This window comes from Tamandua tetradactyla, chromosome 5, assembly GCF_023851605.1.
Source record: "Tamandua tetradactyla isolate mTamTet1 chromosome 5, mTamTet1.pri, whole genome shotgun sequence".
NCBI lineage: Eukaryota > Metazoa > Chordata > Mammalia > Pilosa > Myrmecophagidae > Tamandua > Tamandua tetradactyla.
In genome coordinates this window covers 88,371,960-88,387,668 of record NC_135331.1, presented here as the reverse complement: position 1 = coordinate 88,387,668, position 15,709 = coordinate 88,371,960, and the positions used below count along the sequence as shown (strand labels likewise).

General features: G+C 41.8%; 1 protein-coding gene across 3 annotated transcripts in view; it reads left to right on the top strand.

Moving 5' to 3' along the window:
- Positions 1-15,709, top strand: part of LOC143684452 (HLA class II histocompatibility antigen, DR beta 5 chain-like) — a 202,575-nt gene that overhangs the window by 13,782 nt on the left and 173,084 nt on the right. For 2 of the 3 annotated variants that reach the window (XM_077161431.1, XM_077161430.1), the window contains exons 3-5: positions 218-499; positions 1,188-1,298; positions 1,867-1,890. In XM_077161431.1, coding sequence (XP_077017546.1) covers positions 218-499; positions 1,188-1,298; positions 1,867-1,890 — 417 coding nt within the window. Of the gene's footprint in view, positions 1-217; positions 500-1,187; positions 1,299-1,866; positions 1,891-2,188; positions 2,518-15,709 lie in introns of those variants that run through there. The other variant, XM_077161429.1, reaches the window with a different exon arrangement.

The following is a 15,709-nucleotide window of genomic DNA, read 5'->3' as shown; positions in this document are numbered from 1 at the left end:
AACCCCACCCTTTTCCCCAGCACCTCCTAACCCTGCTGTGTCCATGCTGGGAGGACTAAATGGAAGGCTCAGGACACCGACTTCTGTTGGGCCACGAAACCAGCTTGGGAGGAGCCGCCCCCGAAGGAGTCTGGGTGTAGAGAGAGGCAGGAAGGCAGCCCACCAGGGAGAACGACGTTGTCTCCCTCACTCATTTCTCCTACCTTTTCTCTCCTAGTGGAGCCTGAGGTGACTGTGTATCCTGCAAAAACGAAGCCCCTGCAGCACCACAACCTCCTCGTCTGCTCTGTGAATGGTTTCTACCCAGGCTCCATTGAAGTCAGGTGGTTCCGGAACGGCCAGGAAGAGGAGACGAGCGTTGTCTCCACAGGCCTGATCCAGAATGGAGACTGGACCTTCCAGACCCTGGTGATGCTTGAAACAGTTCCTCAGAGCGGAGACGTGTACACCTGCCGAGTGGAGCACCCCAGCCAGGCGAGCCCTGTCACAGTGGAATGGAGTGAGAACCTCTCTGAGCCCAGAAACTCCTCATCCACCAGAAGGGGGACTTTGCTTATCCTTGAGTGTCAGGTTTCTCCTCTTCCCACACCAAACTTCCACTCCCTCCACTCTCTCCTCTTCTCCAGCACAGGTCCCTGGGGATAGTAGCCCTGTGGTGGTTTCCACAAATGCTTCTATTCCCTGGGAATGCAGTTATGCTCAACAGGTGGGAAGGAGGCTCTCCTTGGTTTGAACCTTCCCAGGATGTCACAGGACATGGTCACTCCATTTGCCCTGGGCACCAGGCCTCTGTCTCTGGGTATGGTCTCATACTCCTGGTTCAGTCACTCTGAGTGGTTCATTGAGAAGAGACGCATCCTCTACCATGGAGGGGCTTCCTGACTGCGGGGAGTCCAGCCCCAGCTCTGCTTTTACTAGCTCTGTCACCCTAGACCAACTACTTCACCTCATGAGTCCCAGGCCCCTCGTGCATTAGATGTTGGGTCACACCTCGTGTCACGGCTGTGGTGTTTAAATGAGTTCAATGTCTGAACCTCAAAGTGATTTTTCAGTCTTTTCCAGAACTGGTCAGTTATTCTAGTTCTACAGAGGAGGCTTCTTCTCCCATTGTCTGAGCTGTGAATGTTAGGATCTGAATCTTAGGATCTCATTCTTAGGACGTCACTAACCCTGGCTTCTCCTCCCAGGGGCACAGTCTGGATCTGCACAGAGCAAGATGCTGAGTGGAGTCGGGGGCTTTGTGCTGGGTCTGCTCTTCCTTGGGGTGGGGCTGTACTTCCACTTCAGGCATCAGAAAGGTAAGGGGTCGCTGGAGGCTGAGACTCCCCATAGACTCTCCTGGGGGAAGAATCAGCCTTTGCTCACATTAGTTCTCCCTGTGTGGGTGGCTCTGAACAAAGATTTCTTTACGTACTTGACCTCAAATTTTCCTGAAAATTTAGACATCAGCTTTCCATGTTTATATCATAGCATGAGGGATTCTGGTCTGTGGGAGACAATATCTCAATGTTGAGACATTGAGTGCAGATGATGGAGTCTCAAAGGGTAATGAAGGGCGGTGCAGTGGTGCAGTGGTGACCCCGTGGCAGAATTCTCACCTGCCATGCCAGAGACCCATGTGCGATTGCTGGAGCCTGCCCATGCCAAAAAAAAAAAAATTAAGGCTAATGCAATGACAGTAGATTGTGTGGCAGAAGCTACATGGGTCATGGTCTCTCACTCTCTTGCCTCCTGTCTGCCCTGAGCTCACGTGGTATGGGTTGTGGTGTTAGAGAAATCTTATGAGAGGTCTTGGGATGGGAACATTGCAATGGGACAGATTTGTCTCTCTATCTTATAAATATACATCTTCCCCTCTCTTCCCAGGACACTCTGGACTTCAGCCAACAGGTAATGCCTTTTTAGAGGGAGACTTTTTGCTCTTAGAGCTGATGGTAGCTGTGACAATAAGGGAAACAGAAATGATGAGAAAGGTGTTTCCCATCCAAACGTCTGATCAGGCAATTTTTACTAGAGCTTTTTCTCTCCATTTAGAAAGCCTGCACTCCAGAAGAGTAGCACTGGCTTAAGGAGACTTGATTTTTTTTTTCTCCATCCTACAATACGATAACATGTGGCCCTGAGATAAGGGGAAGGAAGTAGCTTGCTGAGTTGGGTCTGAAATAACTCTCTTCTCTGTCTTCTTCAGGGCTCCTGAGCTGAGGCCCAGAGTGAAGTCAGAAGCGTTTCTGCCCCAGCTCCGTCTCAGCGGAAACGGGTTTCCTGCTTGGCTCTTGTTCTTCCACAACAAGAGGCTTTTCAGGCCCCAGCTTGCTCTTTGCTCAGTGACCCTGCATTAGATATTAGAGCCTCAGCCCCTGCCCTTGGCCTGGAGGGCCCCTATGTTGATGCAGAACCTTATTATCATTCTTTTCAGTTCTCTTTTTTTCATTCAAACCTTTGTGCCTCCCATGCATGTGAACTCTCCTACTGGAGCATCACTTTATAAATGTTTCTCAAATAAACATGGGGAGTGAATGTCATCTGTCTCATGCAGTTTCACGGAAAAAAGTAGGAAGAAAGGTAGAAGGGAGAATCATAGTCCAGTGCAAGAATGGTTTTCATTTATATTCCTAAATTTAGGTCTGTAGTCTAGAAGATTTCCTTGGTTTCTTCCCTTTTTTCCTGGGTTTTCTGCATTCTGTAATTCAACGTGTTTTTCTGAGCTAGGAGAGGGCCCTTAGTGCATGCAAATCACCGTGGTCTCTACAGCTTTTCACATATGTTCCTGTCACCAAAGAATAAAGATAAGGGAAAAGAAATATTTAAGATGTAGGTATCATATATTTTTTGTCAGTTTGTTTCCATTATTACAGCCTCTTTTTAAACTTTTTAGTTAAAATTTTTATAAAGGATATTTTACCTTCAACATCTTTATATTTATGTTCTTTGGTGTCTTACTCCCTGAGTTTTATTTTCCTTGCACAGGAAGGCACTGGGAATCGAATCCATGTCTCCAGCATGGCAGACGAGAATTCTGCCAGTAAGCCACTGTCGCACAGCCCATATTCCCTGATTTTTAAAAAGGAGAGTATGTAAATCTGGATGTTTCTGAAACTCCTTTTTAGTTAGATTAAGATTACATTTCAATATCTCCACCTTTTCTCTGCCTCTCAATTAAAAATCACTGCCATACTGACTCCTTGTTTTGGGATTTACTCTTTTCCATAAGCAGGTCTCAGGAAGCCATCAGGACAGAACTGCAGCTCTCAGGTACTTCTGAGGCTCTTCCAATTGTGTGACAAGCTTACTGTCTGTCACAGGAGGAATCCTCTCTGGATCCTTCCTTAACAGAAATCAGAGGCAATGCTGGGAAATGAGCAGAGGAGGCTGCATGAGTAAATGGGTGTTTGCCCCCATGAGATGCTCTACAGCTGAATAAAAAAGTGAAGTTCTCTGTACCCTGCTATGAGTAATCTCCAAAAACATATTTGTAGCCAAGTACAGGACAGTTCGTACAGTATGCAGCATCCTGTGTAATGAAACAGGAGGATAGTAGGAACACGCAGCAATACCGATTCTTTTCATCTATCCACCAACTTCAACATTTTTCAGTAGGAACAATGGAAGGATGAAGAAGTTGCCTGTAGGCAAATGAAGAAAAGCATTGGGGACTGAGATGAAAGCTGTTTTTTTTCCCTAAACATATCTTATTTAATCATTTGGACTCCAGAAACAAGCACACATTTAAATTAAATTTTTAACTCAAAAATTTAAAAAGATAATAAAAACTGAAAAGAGTCTATAACGATGGAAACAAACTTGACAAAAAGTATACGATAGGAAACCAGCGAGAAAAGTAAATCAAAATTTGTGACTCTTGCATAAAAGACTGCAAGCACAGTTGTAAAAATTTACTGCTCTAAATTCCACAGACTTCAAAAACATACTATTTTTTTATCGTAAGGAATAATATATAAATATCCCCAAAAGCCACAATTTTCAAAGCACAACACAACAATTAGTTATAGAAGAGATTTCAGATTTTGGTGTGGGTTACAGTTCTATACTTTAAGGTCTTTCTTTCTGCCTGCTCCAAGATACCGGAGACTAAAAGAAACACCAATATAATGATTCAGATGTCATACTTATTTGTTAAATCCTATCTTCTCTTTTATAACTCCACATTCTCTTTGACCTTTTTTTTCATTATTTATTTTTATTGATATATATTATATATTCACGTGCCACGTAATCATCCAAAGTGTACCATCAATGGTTGACAATATCATAGCTATCCATTTATTATCACTATTGACTTTTTTCCTTTTTGTGTAGAATAATATATATACAAAAAGCAATAAATTTCCAAGCACATTGCAACAATTAGTTGTAGAATAGATTTCTGAGTTTGGTATGGGTTACAATTCTACAATTTTAGGTTTTTACTTTTAGCTGCTCTGAGATACCGGACACTGAAAGAAATATCAATATAATGATTCAGCAATCATACTCATCCCAATAGCTTACTCTTAAAAAGCATTGGGTAGAATTCAGGTAAAGGCAATTGAAATAGGTTAAGAAGATGGACGCGCTGCTGTTGTGTTCCATCTGAAGAGCCAGTTTCAAAAATAAGTCAAATCCAAAGAATTCATAATCAATACAGAAGTTTCAAAGACATTAGAAGACAATTTCTCCAGTGACTCTGGGACAATCATTTTATTTTCAAGCAACTTCAAAATTTATTTCATTCATATTTTTATTATATTACATATTAATTGTGGGAAAGATAAAGTAATCCTCTTAAGAATTTAATAAGCTGATAGTAATGATTGTGATGTACGTGAAAGTGGGTAAGATCTGTTTGGTCCCTGGGCTGCAACTTTACTCTCTCTTTTCTCTCTGAGATGAAGAATTGACTTGTCTCATTTTCATCGAGGCCATAGTGTGAAATTATAGGATAGAATTAAAATGGAAGTCACTAATATTTCAGTGAAGATGCTCTCTGCTGCTACTAGGAGAAAATCCAATATAATCGGCTTTAATTTTTAACTTATGGCCTTACTAGCAGAGGGCCACAAGTTAAGGCATCCCCAGGGTTGGTCAATTCTCAGATCAGTGACATCACCTGTGACCCTGGAACTTATATCTCATCCCTCTATCACATTCAACATTGCAGCTTCCTGAGATGGCAGTAAAATGGCTCCAGGTTTGGGCTTCATATTCTCTTATAACACACTGTTTCATTAAGTGTTTCTGCATGCCAAAACTTAGTAGCATAAAACTACAGTCATTTAATGATTTCTCACATACTGAAGTTGATTGAGCTCACCTGGGCGGTTCTCACTGGGCACCTCCCATGGGGTTACAGTCAGGTGGCTGCTGGGGCTGAGGTCCTCTGGGGCTCACCTGGGACTCTGAGACCCCCTCTCCCTCTGCATGCAGCTCCAGTGCCTCTAACCTGGGCCCTCTATGTGGTCTCATCTGCAGGGAAGACAGACTTATCCATGCAAATTCAGGCTCCCAGGGCATGTTTTCTGTGAGAAGAAAGTAAAAGCTGCCAGATTTCCTTAGATCAGCTATGGAAGTTGTGTAGCATCATTTGCAACACATTCTATTTGTTAGAGCAAGTACAGGGCCAGCCCATATTTAGAAGTAGGAGAATGCAATACACCTCTCCATGAGATAAACAAAAAATAATCTGCATCCTCCTTTATTCTATCCTGAATAAATTGTTGAAACTGCAACACAAAGTGGAATATCTTTGTATAGCCGCACATCTGATGAAGTAATTGTAAGTGCTAATAAAACATCCCTTCAAGAAAATTCAAGGCCCAGTACGCTTCAATGTTGAATTTTACTAAATAGTTTAGTCTGTGTGGAATTGACTTTTATTGATGGTTTGTGTAGATTCATGGCACATTTTCTAAAGGAATATCCAAATGACTCATCAGCATTTATTACAAAGTCGTTCCTGCATTTGTTTATAGTGCTGCTAGAAACCAGCATTATATTTTGAATGGCCCTGTTTCTGGAATTTCTATACTGTTTCCTTGTCCATTTTATCTACTTTGAAGCTGATATGACACTCTCCTAAATAATAGGGCTTTAAAGTATGTCCTGTTATCTCATATAAAAATTTTTCCAGGTTCTCCACTTGCCTCAATTTTTCAATTTTTTGTGTGTAATTTAACCTGAATGGTCAGATAGATGAACACCATAAGTACATGGAATTTTCCCCATTTTAAAATTGGATTGTTTGATTTCTTGTTGAATTGAAGAATCTCTATATATGCTGGGTATTAAACCCTTATCTGATATGTGGTTTCCAAATATTGTCTCCCATTGCAGAGGTTGCCTTTTCACTTCCCTGACAAACTACTTTGATGCACCAAAGTGTTTCACTTTGAGGAGATCCCATTTATCTGTTTCTTTTTTTCAATGCTTGTGCATTGGGTGTAAGGTCTAGGAAACCACCTCCATTACAAGATTTATTAAAATTTCTCTACATTTTCTTCTAACAGTTTTATGGCCTTAACTCTAGTGTTTTGGTTTTTGATCCATTTTGAGTTAATTTTTGTATAGTGTGAGATATGATCCTCTTTCATTCTTTTGCGCATGGATATCCAGTTTGCCAAACACCATGTATTGAAGAGGTTGCTGTGTCCAAGGTGGTTTGGGGTGACCAACTTATCAAAGATTAATTGTCCACAGATGAAAGGGTCTATTGCTGAACACTTAATTCTATTCCATTGGTCAGCATATCTACCTTCATGTCAATACCAGGCTGTTTTGATACTGAGTTTTGAAAAATGCTTTAAAGTCACGAAGAATGAAACTCCATTTCACTTTTCTTTCTCAAGATATTTTTTACCTATTTTGGGCAACCTGTCCTCAAATAAATTTGGTTATTGGTTTTTCTATTTCTGCAGAGTAAGTTCTCAGGATTTTATATACTGTTCCCTTGTCCGTTTTATCTACCTTTAAGTGCTGTATAATTCTTTTAAGGTGCTGCTGAATTTTATCTACAAGTGTTTTGTTGAGGTTTTGCATCTATATTCACGAAAGAGATTGGTCTGTAGCTTTCTTTTCTTTTAGTATCTTTGTCTGGCTTTGGTATTACGTATGCTCCTTTCATAGAATGAGCCAGGTGCCTTTCCCTCCTCTTCAAAGTTTTTAAAGAGTTTGAGCAGGACTGGTACTAATTCTTTCTTGAATGCTTGGTAGAATTCACATGTGAAGCCATATGGTCATTGATTTTTCTTTTTTAGGAGCTTCTTGATGATTTATTTGATCTCTTGTAACTGATTTGTGGAGTTCAAGTCAATGCTGGTTGTTTGTGCCTTTCTAGGAAGTTCACCATTTCATCTTCCTTGCCTAGTTTATTAGCATATATTGTTTATAATATCCTCTGATTACCTCCTTTATTTCTGTGGGGTGAGTGGTTATGCCCCCTCTTCCATTTCCGAATTTATTTTTTTGCACCTTCTCTGTTTTTTTTTCTTTTGTCAGCCTCACTAAGGGAATGTCAATTTTATTGAGTTTATTGGAAGAACTGAGAGTCAGGATGTGACTGGACGTTTGCACACAGGTGTTTATGGCAGAGGTTCGAAATGGATGGAGGTGGCCTAGGGGTACAACGGCTGAGGAAAGGAAAGGGGAACTGTGGTGTACATCTATACAATGGATTACTGAGCAGCTGTAAGAAGGAATGAAGCTGTGAGGCATGCAATTAGGTGAATGAATATTGAGGAGAGTGTTGAATGAAATGTCAGGAACAACAAAACAAATATTATCATGCCTCACACACATAGACTAACTATAATATGTAAACTCAGAGAACTGAAGTGGAGAGCATGGGTTGTCAGGTTGGAGGCTCTTGTAAAGGGCCCTGGATTATAAGCTCTTAGAGCAGACACATATATTCAGGAGTTATCACTGTTATTTCTAACTTCTGAGATAACGAGCTGTTTGTGTATTTGCGTATAACCTCATCGTACTCTGTATCCCTTCCAGTGTTTTGATTTGATCATTCAGCTGGGCCACTTCTGCCTAGTTCTTTACATGCTTTGTGATTTTCTGTTGTGTTCATGGCATTTTATTATCTTAATAAAGTTCTTTGGCAGGTCGATTTCCTTCACTCATCTAAAGTTTAGTATTTAGTTGGGTTTGCATTGAAGGTTCCCTTTTGCACCGACCAAACACAGTAGATACTGTTCTACTTGGTCTGGACAGGGATGCACAGGAAGCTCAGTGGCAAAATGCCCATGCACCCAGTGGGACTCCCAAGCTCAACTTCTCGCTCATACAATGATCCCCCCCAAAAAAATCAAGGAAAGACCTCAGCAATAGTAGACCCTGAAGTCAGAAGGAGACACCGAATGATATATTGGGAATGAACGCACACTGATGCCCACAGAAGAGAGAGAGAGGAAAAAATAGAAATAGAAATAAAAATAGAAACAAACTAGGCAGACAGGGAGTTTGCCAGGCTGCAGGTACCTCTGGGTCCCAGCAGATGGCACTGGTGAATCACTGCCTCCCCTCAAGCCCGCCCCCTCAAGGACTGCGGCAACAGGCCGGCTGCTCACTTTACCGGGTGGCGGGATGGCAGGTCCCAGAACACAAGACGGGTAGCAGATCACAGTGCTCAGTAGGGCAGGGGTTGGCAGTGCCCGGCACCTAGCAGATCCTCCATTCACCCTGCAGGAGAAGCCAGCTATATGTGGTGCCCGGTGGGCGTGGCTTTTCGTCAAGGACAGCTTGTGGTGCCTCTGGCTCCCCACGGGTGCTACAGGCTGTGGTGTCTGCGGTGTGTGCTCTCCGTAGCCCCCAGCTGAGCTCCCTCCAGTAGCTGGGACAGGTCGGCCCCCTTGAATCTGCACTTCCCCACATGCGGGTGCCTGTTCCCGGTGAGGTCATAGCTGAGAAGACCCACTCTGCTCTCCCATCGCGATTGCCCCACACCCTTCCTCCATACGAAACACTGGACACTCTTCAGTCGCTCAGACACCAGGTCTGCAGTCCTGGTGCATTTTCCATCGCATATCTTGTTCTGTGGAGGAGGGGTGAACTCAGACTCCTTTACTCCACGTTCTATCTGGAAGTCCCTGACCCAGTGCGTTTTATTGCAGGCATGCAAGGCTGGTTCAACAGAAGAGAATCAATTAATATATCACCTCAATAAATCAAAGGGGAAAAGCCACAACATCATCTCGATTGACACACCATGGAGTTTGACAAAATTCAGGACCCTTTTTGATAAAAGCATTTCAAAAGACAGGAATAGAAGGAAACTTCAACATGATAAAGTGAACATATGAAAATTCAACCACTAACATCATCCTCAATGGGGAAAGCTTTTCTTTAAGGTCAAGAAAAAGACAAGGAGCCCTCTTGTCACCATTGTTACTCAACATTGTGATGAAAGTTCTGGTAGATCAATTAGGCAACAAAAAGAAATAAAGGTATTTAAATTGGAAAGGAAGGAGTAGGTTTGCACTGTTTGCAGATGACAGACAGGATCCTGTGTTTGGAAAACTGAGAAATCTACAGCAAAGCTACTAGCGCAAATAAATGAATTCAGCAAGATAACAGAATGCTAAAGCAATAACAAAAAAATCCATACTGCTTCTATACATTAGTAATGAGCAATCTGAGGAAGAAATCAAGAAAAAGTTACATACGGACTTTAAATTCTTTAACAGTTACCCAGTCTCATCCCCGAAGGATTAAAATGAAATAAAAACAATGAGTCAAAACAACAAGAAAACCAACAGAAAAACTTACTGTGATTTCATTGGAAGTCTAGAGTATAGATTAATTGGAAGACTACTTTCTTCTTAAAAATATTATTCTTACATCCTCCAAGTTGGCTATTCTCTCCATTTATATAGGTTTATTAATTTCTCGAGAATGATGTGCAGCAGTTTTCAGTACACAGGTCCTGCTTATGTTCTGTTCATGTGATATTTTCAGACGTTCCTGTGAACATTATTTTCCTGACTGTGCTTTCTCCTTCTTTTCGATAGAGCACAATCTAATCGGTGTTTGTCTACTGACGTTGTACTCGTCAAAATTGCTAAATTTACTTATGAAATCTATAATTCTTTTTTCTAAGTATGTTAACACGTCAAGAGTAAATAAAAACAATTTTCCCTTGTTTGAAAACCACGCACCTTTTATTTATTTTTCATGCCATTTTCATTGTCTAACTCCCGCAGTACCCCACATACCAAGGGGAAATTTTAAAATATTTTACCATCGAGACTTATTTGTGTGGTAAGGTAGGGAACCTTCCTTTGATTGAAGAAATTCTTATTTAATACTAGTTTGTTAATACATTTAAAAAGAGAACATACAGTAAATCCTGTCCAGTGACTTTTTATGCTTCTATCAAGGTGACATTATGCCTTTTGACCTTCTTTCAGTTAATGTGGTATATTGCATTAAATGGTTGTCAAATGTTTAAACAACCTTGTACTCCTAGAATAAAGTGCACTCAGATGCAGTTATCCTTTTGATATATCACTGAATTGAATTTGTTAATTTTTTGTTTGTTTGTTTGCTCGGGCAGGTCCGAATAATCGAGCCCGGGTCTCCAGCACAGTAGGCAAGAACTCTGCCGCTGAACCACTGTTGCCCGCCCCAATTGGCTACAATTTTCTGAAGAACTTGACGTGTATGATTATGAGTTTCTGGTCTATATATCTCCTTTTGGTTGTAGAGTCCTTGCTCAGATTTGAAATAAGTTATATTCATCTCATCAAATCCATTGATAAGTGTTTTCCCTTCTATTGTTATGGAAGTATGTGTAGAGACGTCTTCCTTAAATATTTTAAAGAATTTGCTGAACAGGAACGTTGAACTTGAGTTCTTTTCTTGGAAAGTTTTACAAAATTGATTATTATCTGCTTTCGTTGTAGTATTCTTCATAGTTTTTTTTTTTTTTACTTTTTTTTACTTTTTTGTTGTACAGTTTACTTTTTTGTTGTACACAAAGCAAAGAAATAAAAAAAACAATTATTTTCAAAGTCCTCTTCCGCAAGTAGTTACAGAACAGATATCAGAGTTTGTCATGAACTACCATACAATCCTCTGAGATTTTTTCTTCTAGCTACTCCAGAATATAGGAGCCTAGAAAGTTTGAATATTTTTTTATCATCACAATTGACTTTTTTCCTTCTTTATTTATGAAAAATAACTTATATACAAAAAAAGCAGTAAACTTCAAAGCACAGCACCACAACTAATTGTAGAACATTTCAGAGTTTGACATGGGTTACAATTCCAAATTTTAAGTTTTCCATGGAAAGATACCATGGTTCAAGAAGGCTGATGAAGTTCAGGGTTTCTCTCTCAAGTGAGACGGCACATGGTGAACACAGTCAGGGCTTCTCTCTCAGCTGGAAGGGCACATGGTAAACATGGCATCATCTGATAGCTTTCTCTCCTGGCTTCTGCTTTCATGAAACTCCCTGGGAGGCATTTTCCTTCTTCATCTCCCAAGGTCACTGGCTGGGTGACTCTGCTTCTCGTGGCTATGTTGTTCTGCTCTGCTTTCTCTGAATCACTTTCTCCAAAATGTTTCCTCTTTCGTAGGACTTCAGTAAACCAATCAGGACCTACCCAAATGGGTGGAGATATGTCATCACCTAATCCAGTTTAACAGTCATTCTTGACTAAATCACATGATCCAGGGAGATGATCTGATTACAGTTTCAAACATACAGTATTGAATAGGGATTATTCTACCTTTATGAAATGGGATTTTGATTAAAACATAGCTTTTCTAGGGGCCATACTTCTTTTTAAATCAGCACAGTTGTGTTCCCTGATAAGAAGCAATGCTGTGTGGAATACTATGATGATGGATAAGGCATTCTGTGAACCCATGGATGGTAGTTTTGGCAGAAGCATTGTGTGCAGGGAAAGCAAACCCATATCCAGAGTATGTGTCTATTCCAGTTAGAACAAATTGTTGCCCCTTCCATGAAGGAAGTGGTCCAATGAAATTAACCTGCCACCATGTAGCTGGCTGGTCACCTCGGGGAATGGTGCCATATCAGGGGCTGAATATAGTCTCTGCCGCTGGCAGATTGGGCACTCAGCAGTGGCTGTAGCCAGGTCAGCCTTGGTGAGTGGAAGTCCATGTTGCTGAGCCCATGCGTACCTTCCTTCCCTACCACCATGACCACTTTGTTCATAAGCCAATTAGGCAATGACGAGAGTTGCTGGGGAAAGAGGCTGAATGGTATCCACAGAATGGGTCATCTTATCCACTTGGTTGTTAAAACCTTCCTCTGCCAAAGTCATCTTCTGGTGTGCAGTCACATAGGAAATAAATATGTTCATGTTTTCAGCCCACTCAGAAAGGTCTATCCACGTACTTCTTCCCCAGACCTCTTTGTCACCAATTTTCCAATTATGGTCTTTCCAAGTCCCTGACCATCCAGAAAAAACATTAGCAACAGCCCATGAGTCAGTATACAAATACACCCCTCACCAGTTTTCCTTCCAAGCAAAATGAACAATAAAGTGCACTGCTTGAAGTTCTGCCCACTGGGAGGATTTCCCCTCACTACTGTCCTTCAAAGACACCCCAGAAAGGGGTTACAGTGCTGCAGCTGTCCACTTTTGGGTGCCCCCTGCATATCGTGCTTTACCATCTGTAAACCAGCCCCAATTTTTCTCATCCTTTGTCAGGTCACTGTAAGGAACTCCCCAAGAGGCCATAGCTCTGGTCTGGGAAAGAGAAAGTAAGGTAGCAGAAACGGAAACCATGGGCATTTGGGCTACTTCATATAACTTACTTGTGCCTTCAGGACCTGCTCTGGTCCTGTTTTGTATATACCATTTATATTTTACAATACAGTGCTGCTGCACATGCCCAACTTTATGGCTTGGTGGGTCAGACAACACCCAGCTCATGATAGGCAACTCAAGTCTCATGGTAACTTCGTGGCACATGGTTAAGCCTTCAGTCTCTACTGAGGGCCAGTAGCAAGCCAATAGCTGTTTCTGAAAAGAAGAGTAGTTATCTGCAGCAGATGGTAAGGCTTTGTTCCCAAATCCTAAGTGTCTGCATTGTGATTCTCCTATAGGGGCCTGCCAAAGGGTCCAGACAGCATCTCTATTTGCCACTGACACCCCAGCACCATTTGATCTGCTGAATCATATGGCCCAAGTGGCAGAGCAGCTTGTACAGTAGCCTGGACCTGTCACAGAGCCTCCTCTTGCTCAGGTCCCCACTCAAAATTAGCACCTTTTCTGGTCATTCGATAAATGGGCCAGAATAGCTCACCCAAATGAGAAATATGTTGTTGCCAAAATCCAAAGAGACAAACTAGGCATTTTGCCTCATTTTTGGTCATAGGAGGGGCCAGATGCAGCAACTTATCCTTTCCCTTAGAATCGATAACTGGACGTGCCCCACACCACAGGACACCTGGAAATTTCACTGAGGTAGAAGGTCCATGTATTTTTGTTGGATTTATCTCCCATCCTCTGACACACAAATGCCTTACCAGTAAGTCTAGAGTAGTTGCTACTTCTTGCTCACTAAGTCCAATCAACATGATATCATCAATATAATGGACCAGTGTGATGTCTTGTGGAAGGGAGAAATGATCAAGGTCTCTGCAAACAAGATTATGACATAGGGTTGGAGAGTTGATATACCCATGAGGTAGGACAGTGAAAATATATTGCTGACCTTTCCAGCTGAAAGTAAACTGTTTCTGGTGGTCCTTACTAAAAGCGGTTGAGAAAAAAACATTTGCCAGATCAATAGCTGCATAGCAGGTTCCAGGGGTTGTATTGATTTGCTCAAGCAATGATACCACATGTGGAACATCAGCTGCAATTGGAGTTACCACCTGGTTGAGTTTATGGTAATCCACTGTCATCCTCCAAGACCCACTTGTTTTCTGTACAGGCCAAATAAGAGAGTTGAATGGGGATGTGATGGGAGTCACTATCCCTGCATCCTTCAAGTCCTTTAGAGTGGCAGTAATCTCTGCAATCCCTCTAGGAATCCGGTATTGCTTCTGATTTACTGTTTTGCTCAGTAGGGGCCATTCTAGTGGCTTCCAGTTGGCCTTTCCCATCATAATACCCCTCAATGCATAAGTTAGAAAGCCAATGTGGGGATTCCGCCAGTTGCTTGGTATGTCTATACCAATTATACATTCTGGAGCTGGGGAAGTAAGTACAGAATGGGTCTGAGGGCCCACTGGACCCACTGTCAGATGGACCTGAGCTAAAACTCCATTGATCACCTGGTCTCCATTAGTCCCCACTCTGACTGATGGACCAGCATGACATTTTGGGTCCCCTAGAATTAATGTCACTTCTGAACTAGTGTCTAATAATCCCCCAAATAGCTTATCATTTTCTTTCCCCAAAGCACAGTTACCCTGGTAAAAGGCTATTAGTCTCCTTGGAGAAGGCTTGGAGGAAGATTAACAGTATAAATTTATGGCAATATAGCAGGGTTCTCCCCCAGAGGGATCTGGTCTCCCCTTCATTCAAGGGGCTCTGGGTCTGTAAACTGTTTCATGTTTGGAAATTGATTAAGGGGCCATGACTCTGTGCTTTTGTAATTCAGGTTAGACGTCTGTTCACTTGATCTAAAACTCTTTTGTTTATACAGCTCAAAAAAGAATTTAGTAGACTGCCCTTCTATGGTATTTTTAGGTACCCTATGATTTACTAGCCAATGCCACAAATCTCTGCGAGTCGTACAAGTTTGATGCCTGCTTTCGTTTGTGGTCTATTATAATAGCCACGTCTACCCTGTCTTTGGTGTAAGTGCTGCCACCTGGCTTCTGCCAACTCGAGATCCCATCATCCCAATTGTGTTTAAGGATTCCAACTCAGTGACAGCAGTTCCTACAGTAATATCTGACTTACAGAGAAGTGCAACTACTGAGCTCTTCAGGGATGGTGGTGTTAGTTGCACAAATTTATTTCTCATTGCTCTGGTAAAAGGAGCATCCTACAGACATTTCTGGGGTGTAAGAGCAGGCTTTGCATGATAAATCCACTCTAACATTCCAATCTCTCTAAGCTTCTGGATACCCTCATCTACATTATACCAGGGCGGTTCTGGCATTTCAACCTCAGGTAATGTTGGCCACCTTTTGATCCATGTTTCAACCATCCAGCCACACAAACTGTTAATACATTTTCTCACCCCTTGAGCTATAACACTGAATACAGAATCTCTGCTTAGTGGGCCCATAGCAATAAATTCAGCCTGATCCAGCCTTATATTCCTCCCACCATTATCCCACACCCTTAAAATCCATTGCCACACATATTCCCCTGATTTCTGTTTATATGAATTTGAAAACTCACAGTTCTTTTAGAGTATAACGTACCTCCTCATGTGTGATACTTTGTACTTCACCTTTTGGGGCCTGTTGGGACTTCAGTTATCAGTCTGGAAGAAATGAGGAGTGCTGGGGGTGGATCATGAAAAGAATTAGAAATATCTTCCAAGCCATTTGCTTCAGGGCATTCATTTGCAGTTTCATCTGGTGAAACAGGATTAATCACTCTAGGGCTAATCCCTTCAGGAGGAGGTTGAGTGGACAACTCCTCAAGGCATGCTGGAGCTGGGGTGGTTATGTCCTCAGAGCCAACATTACAGGGTTACCTAGAGAAGACTCAGCATGACCTAGGGTTTCAACCTCACCCCCGACATCATTATCAATCCATATGTCAC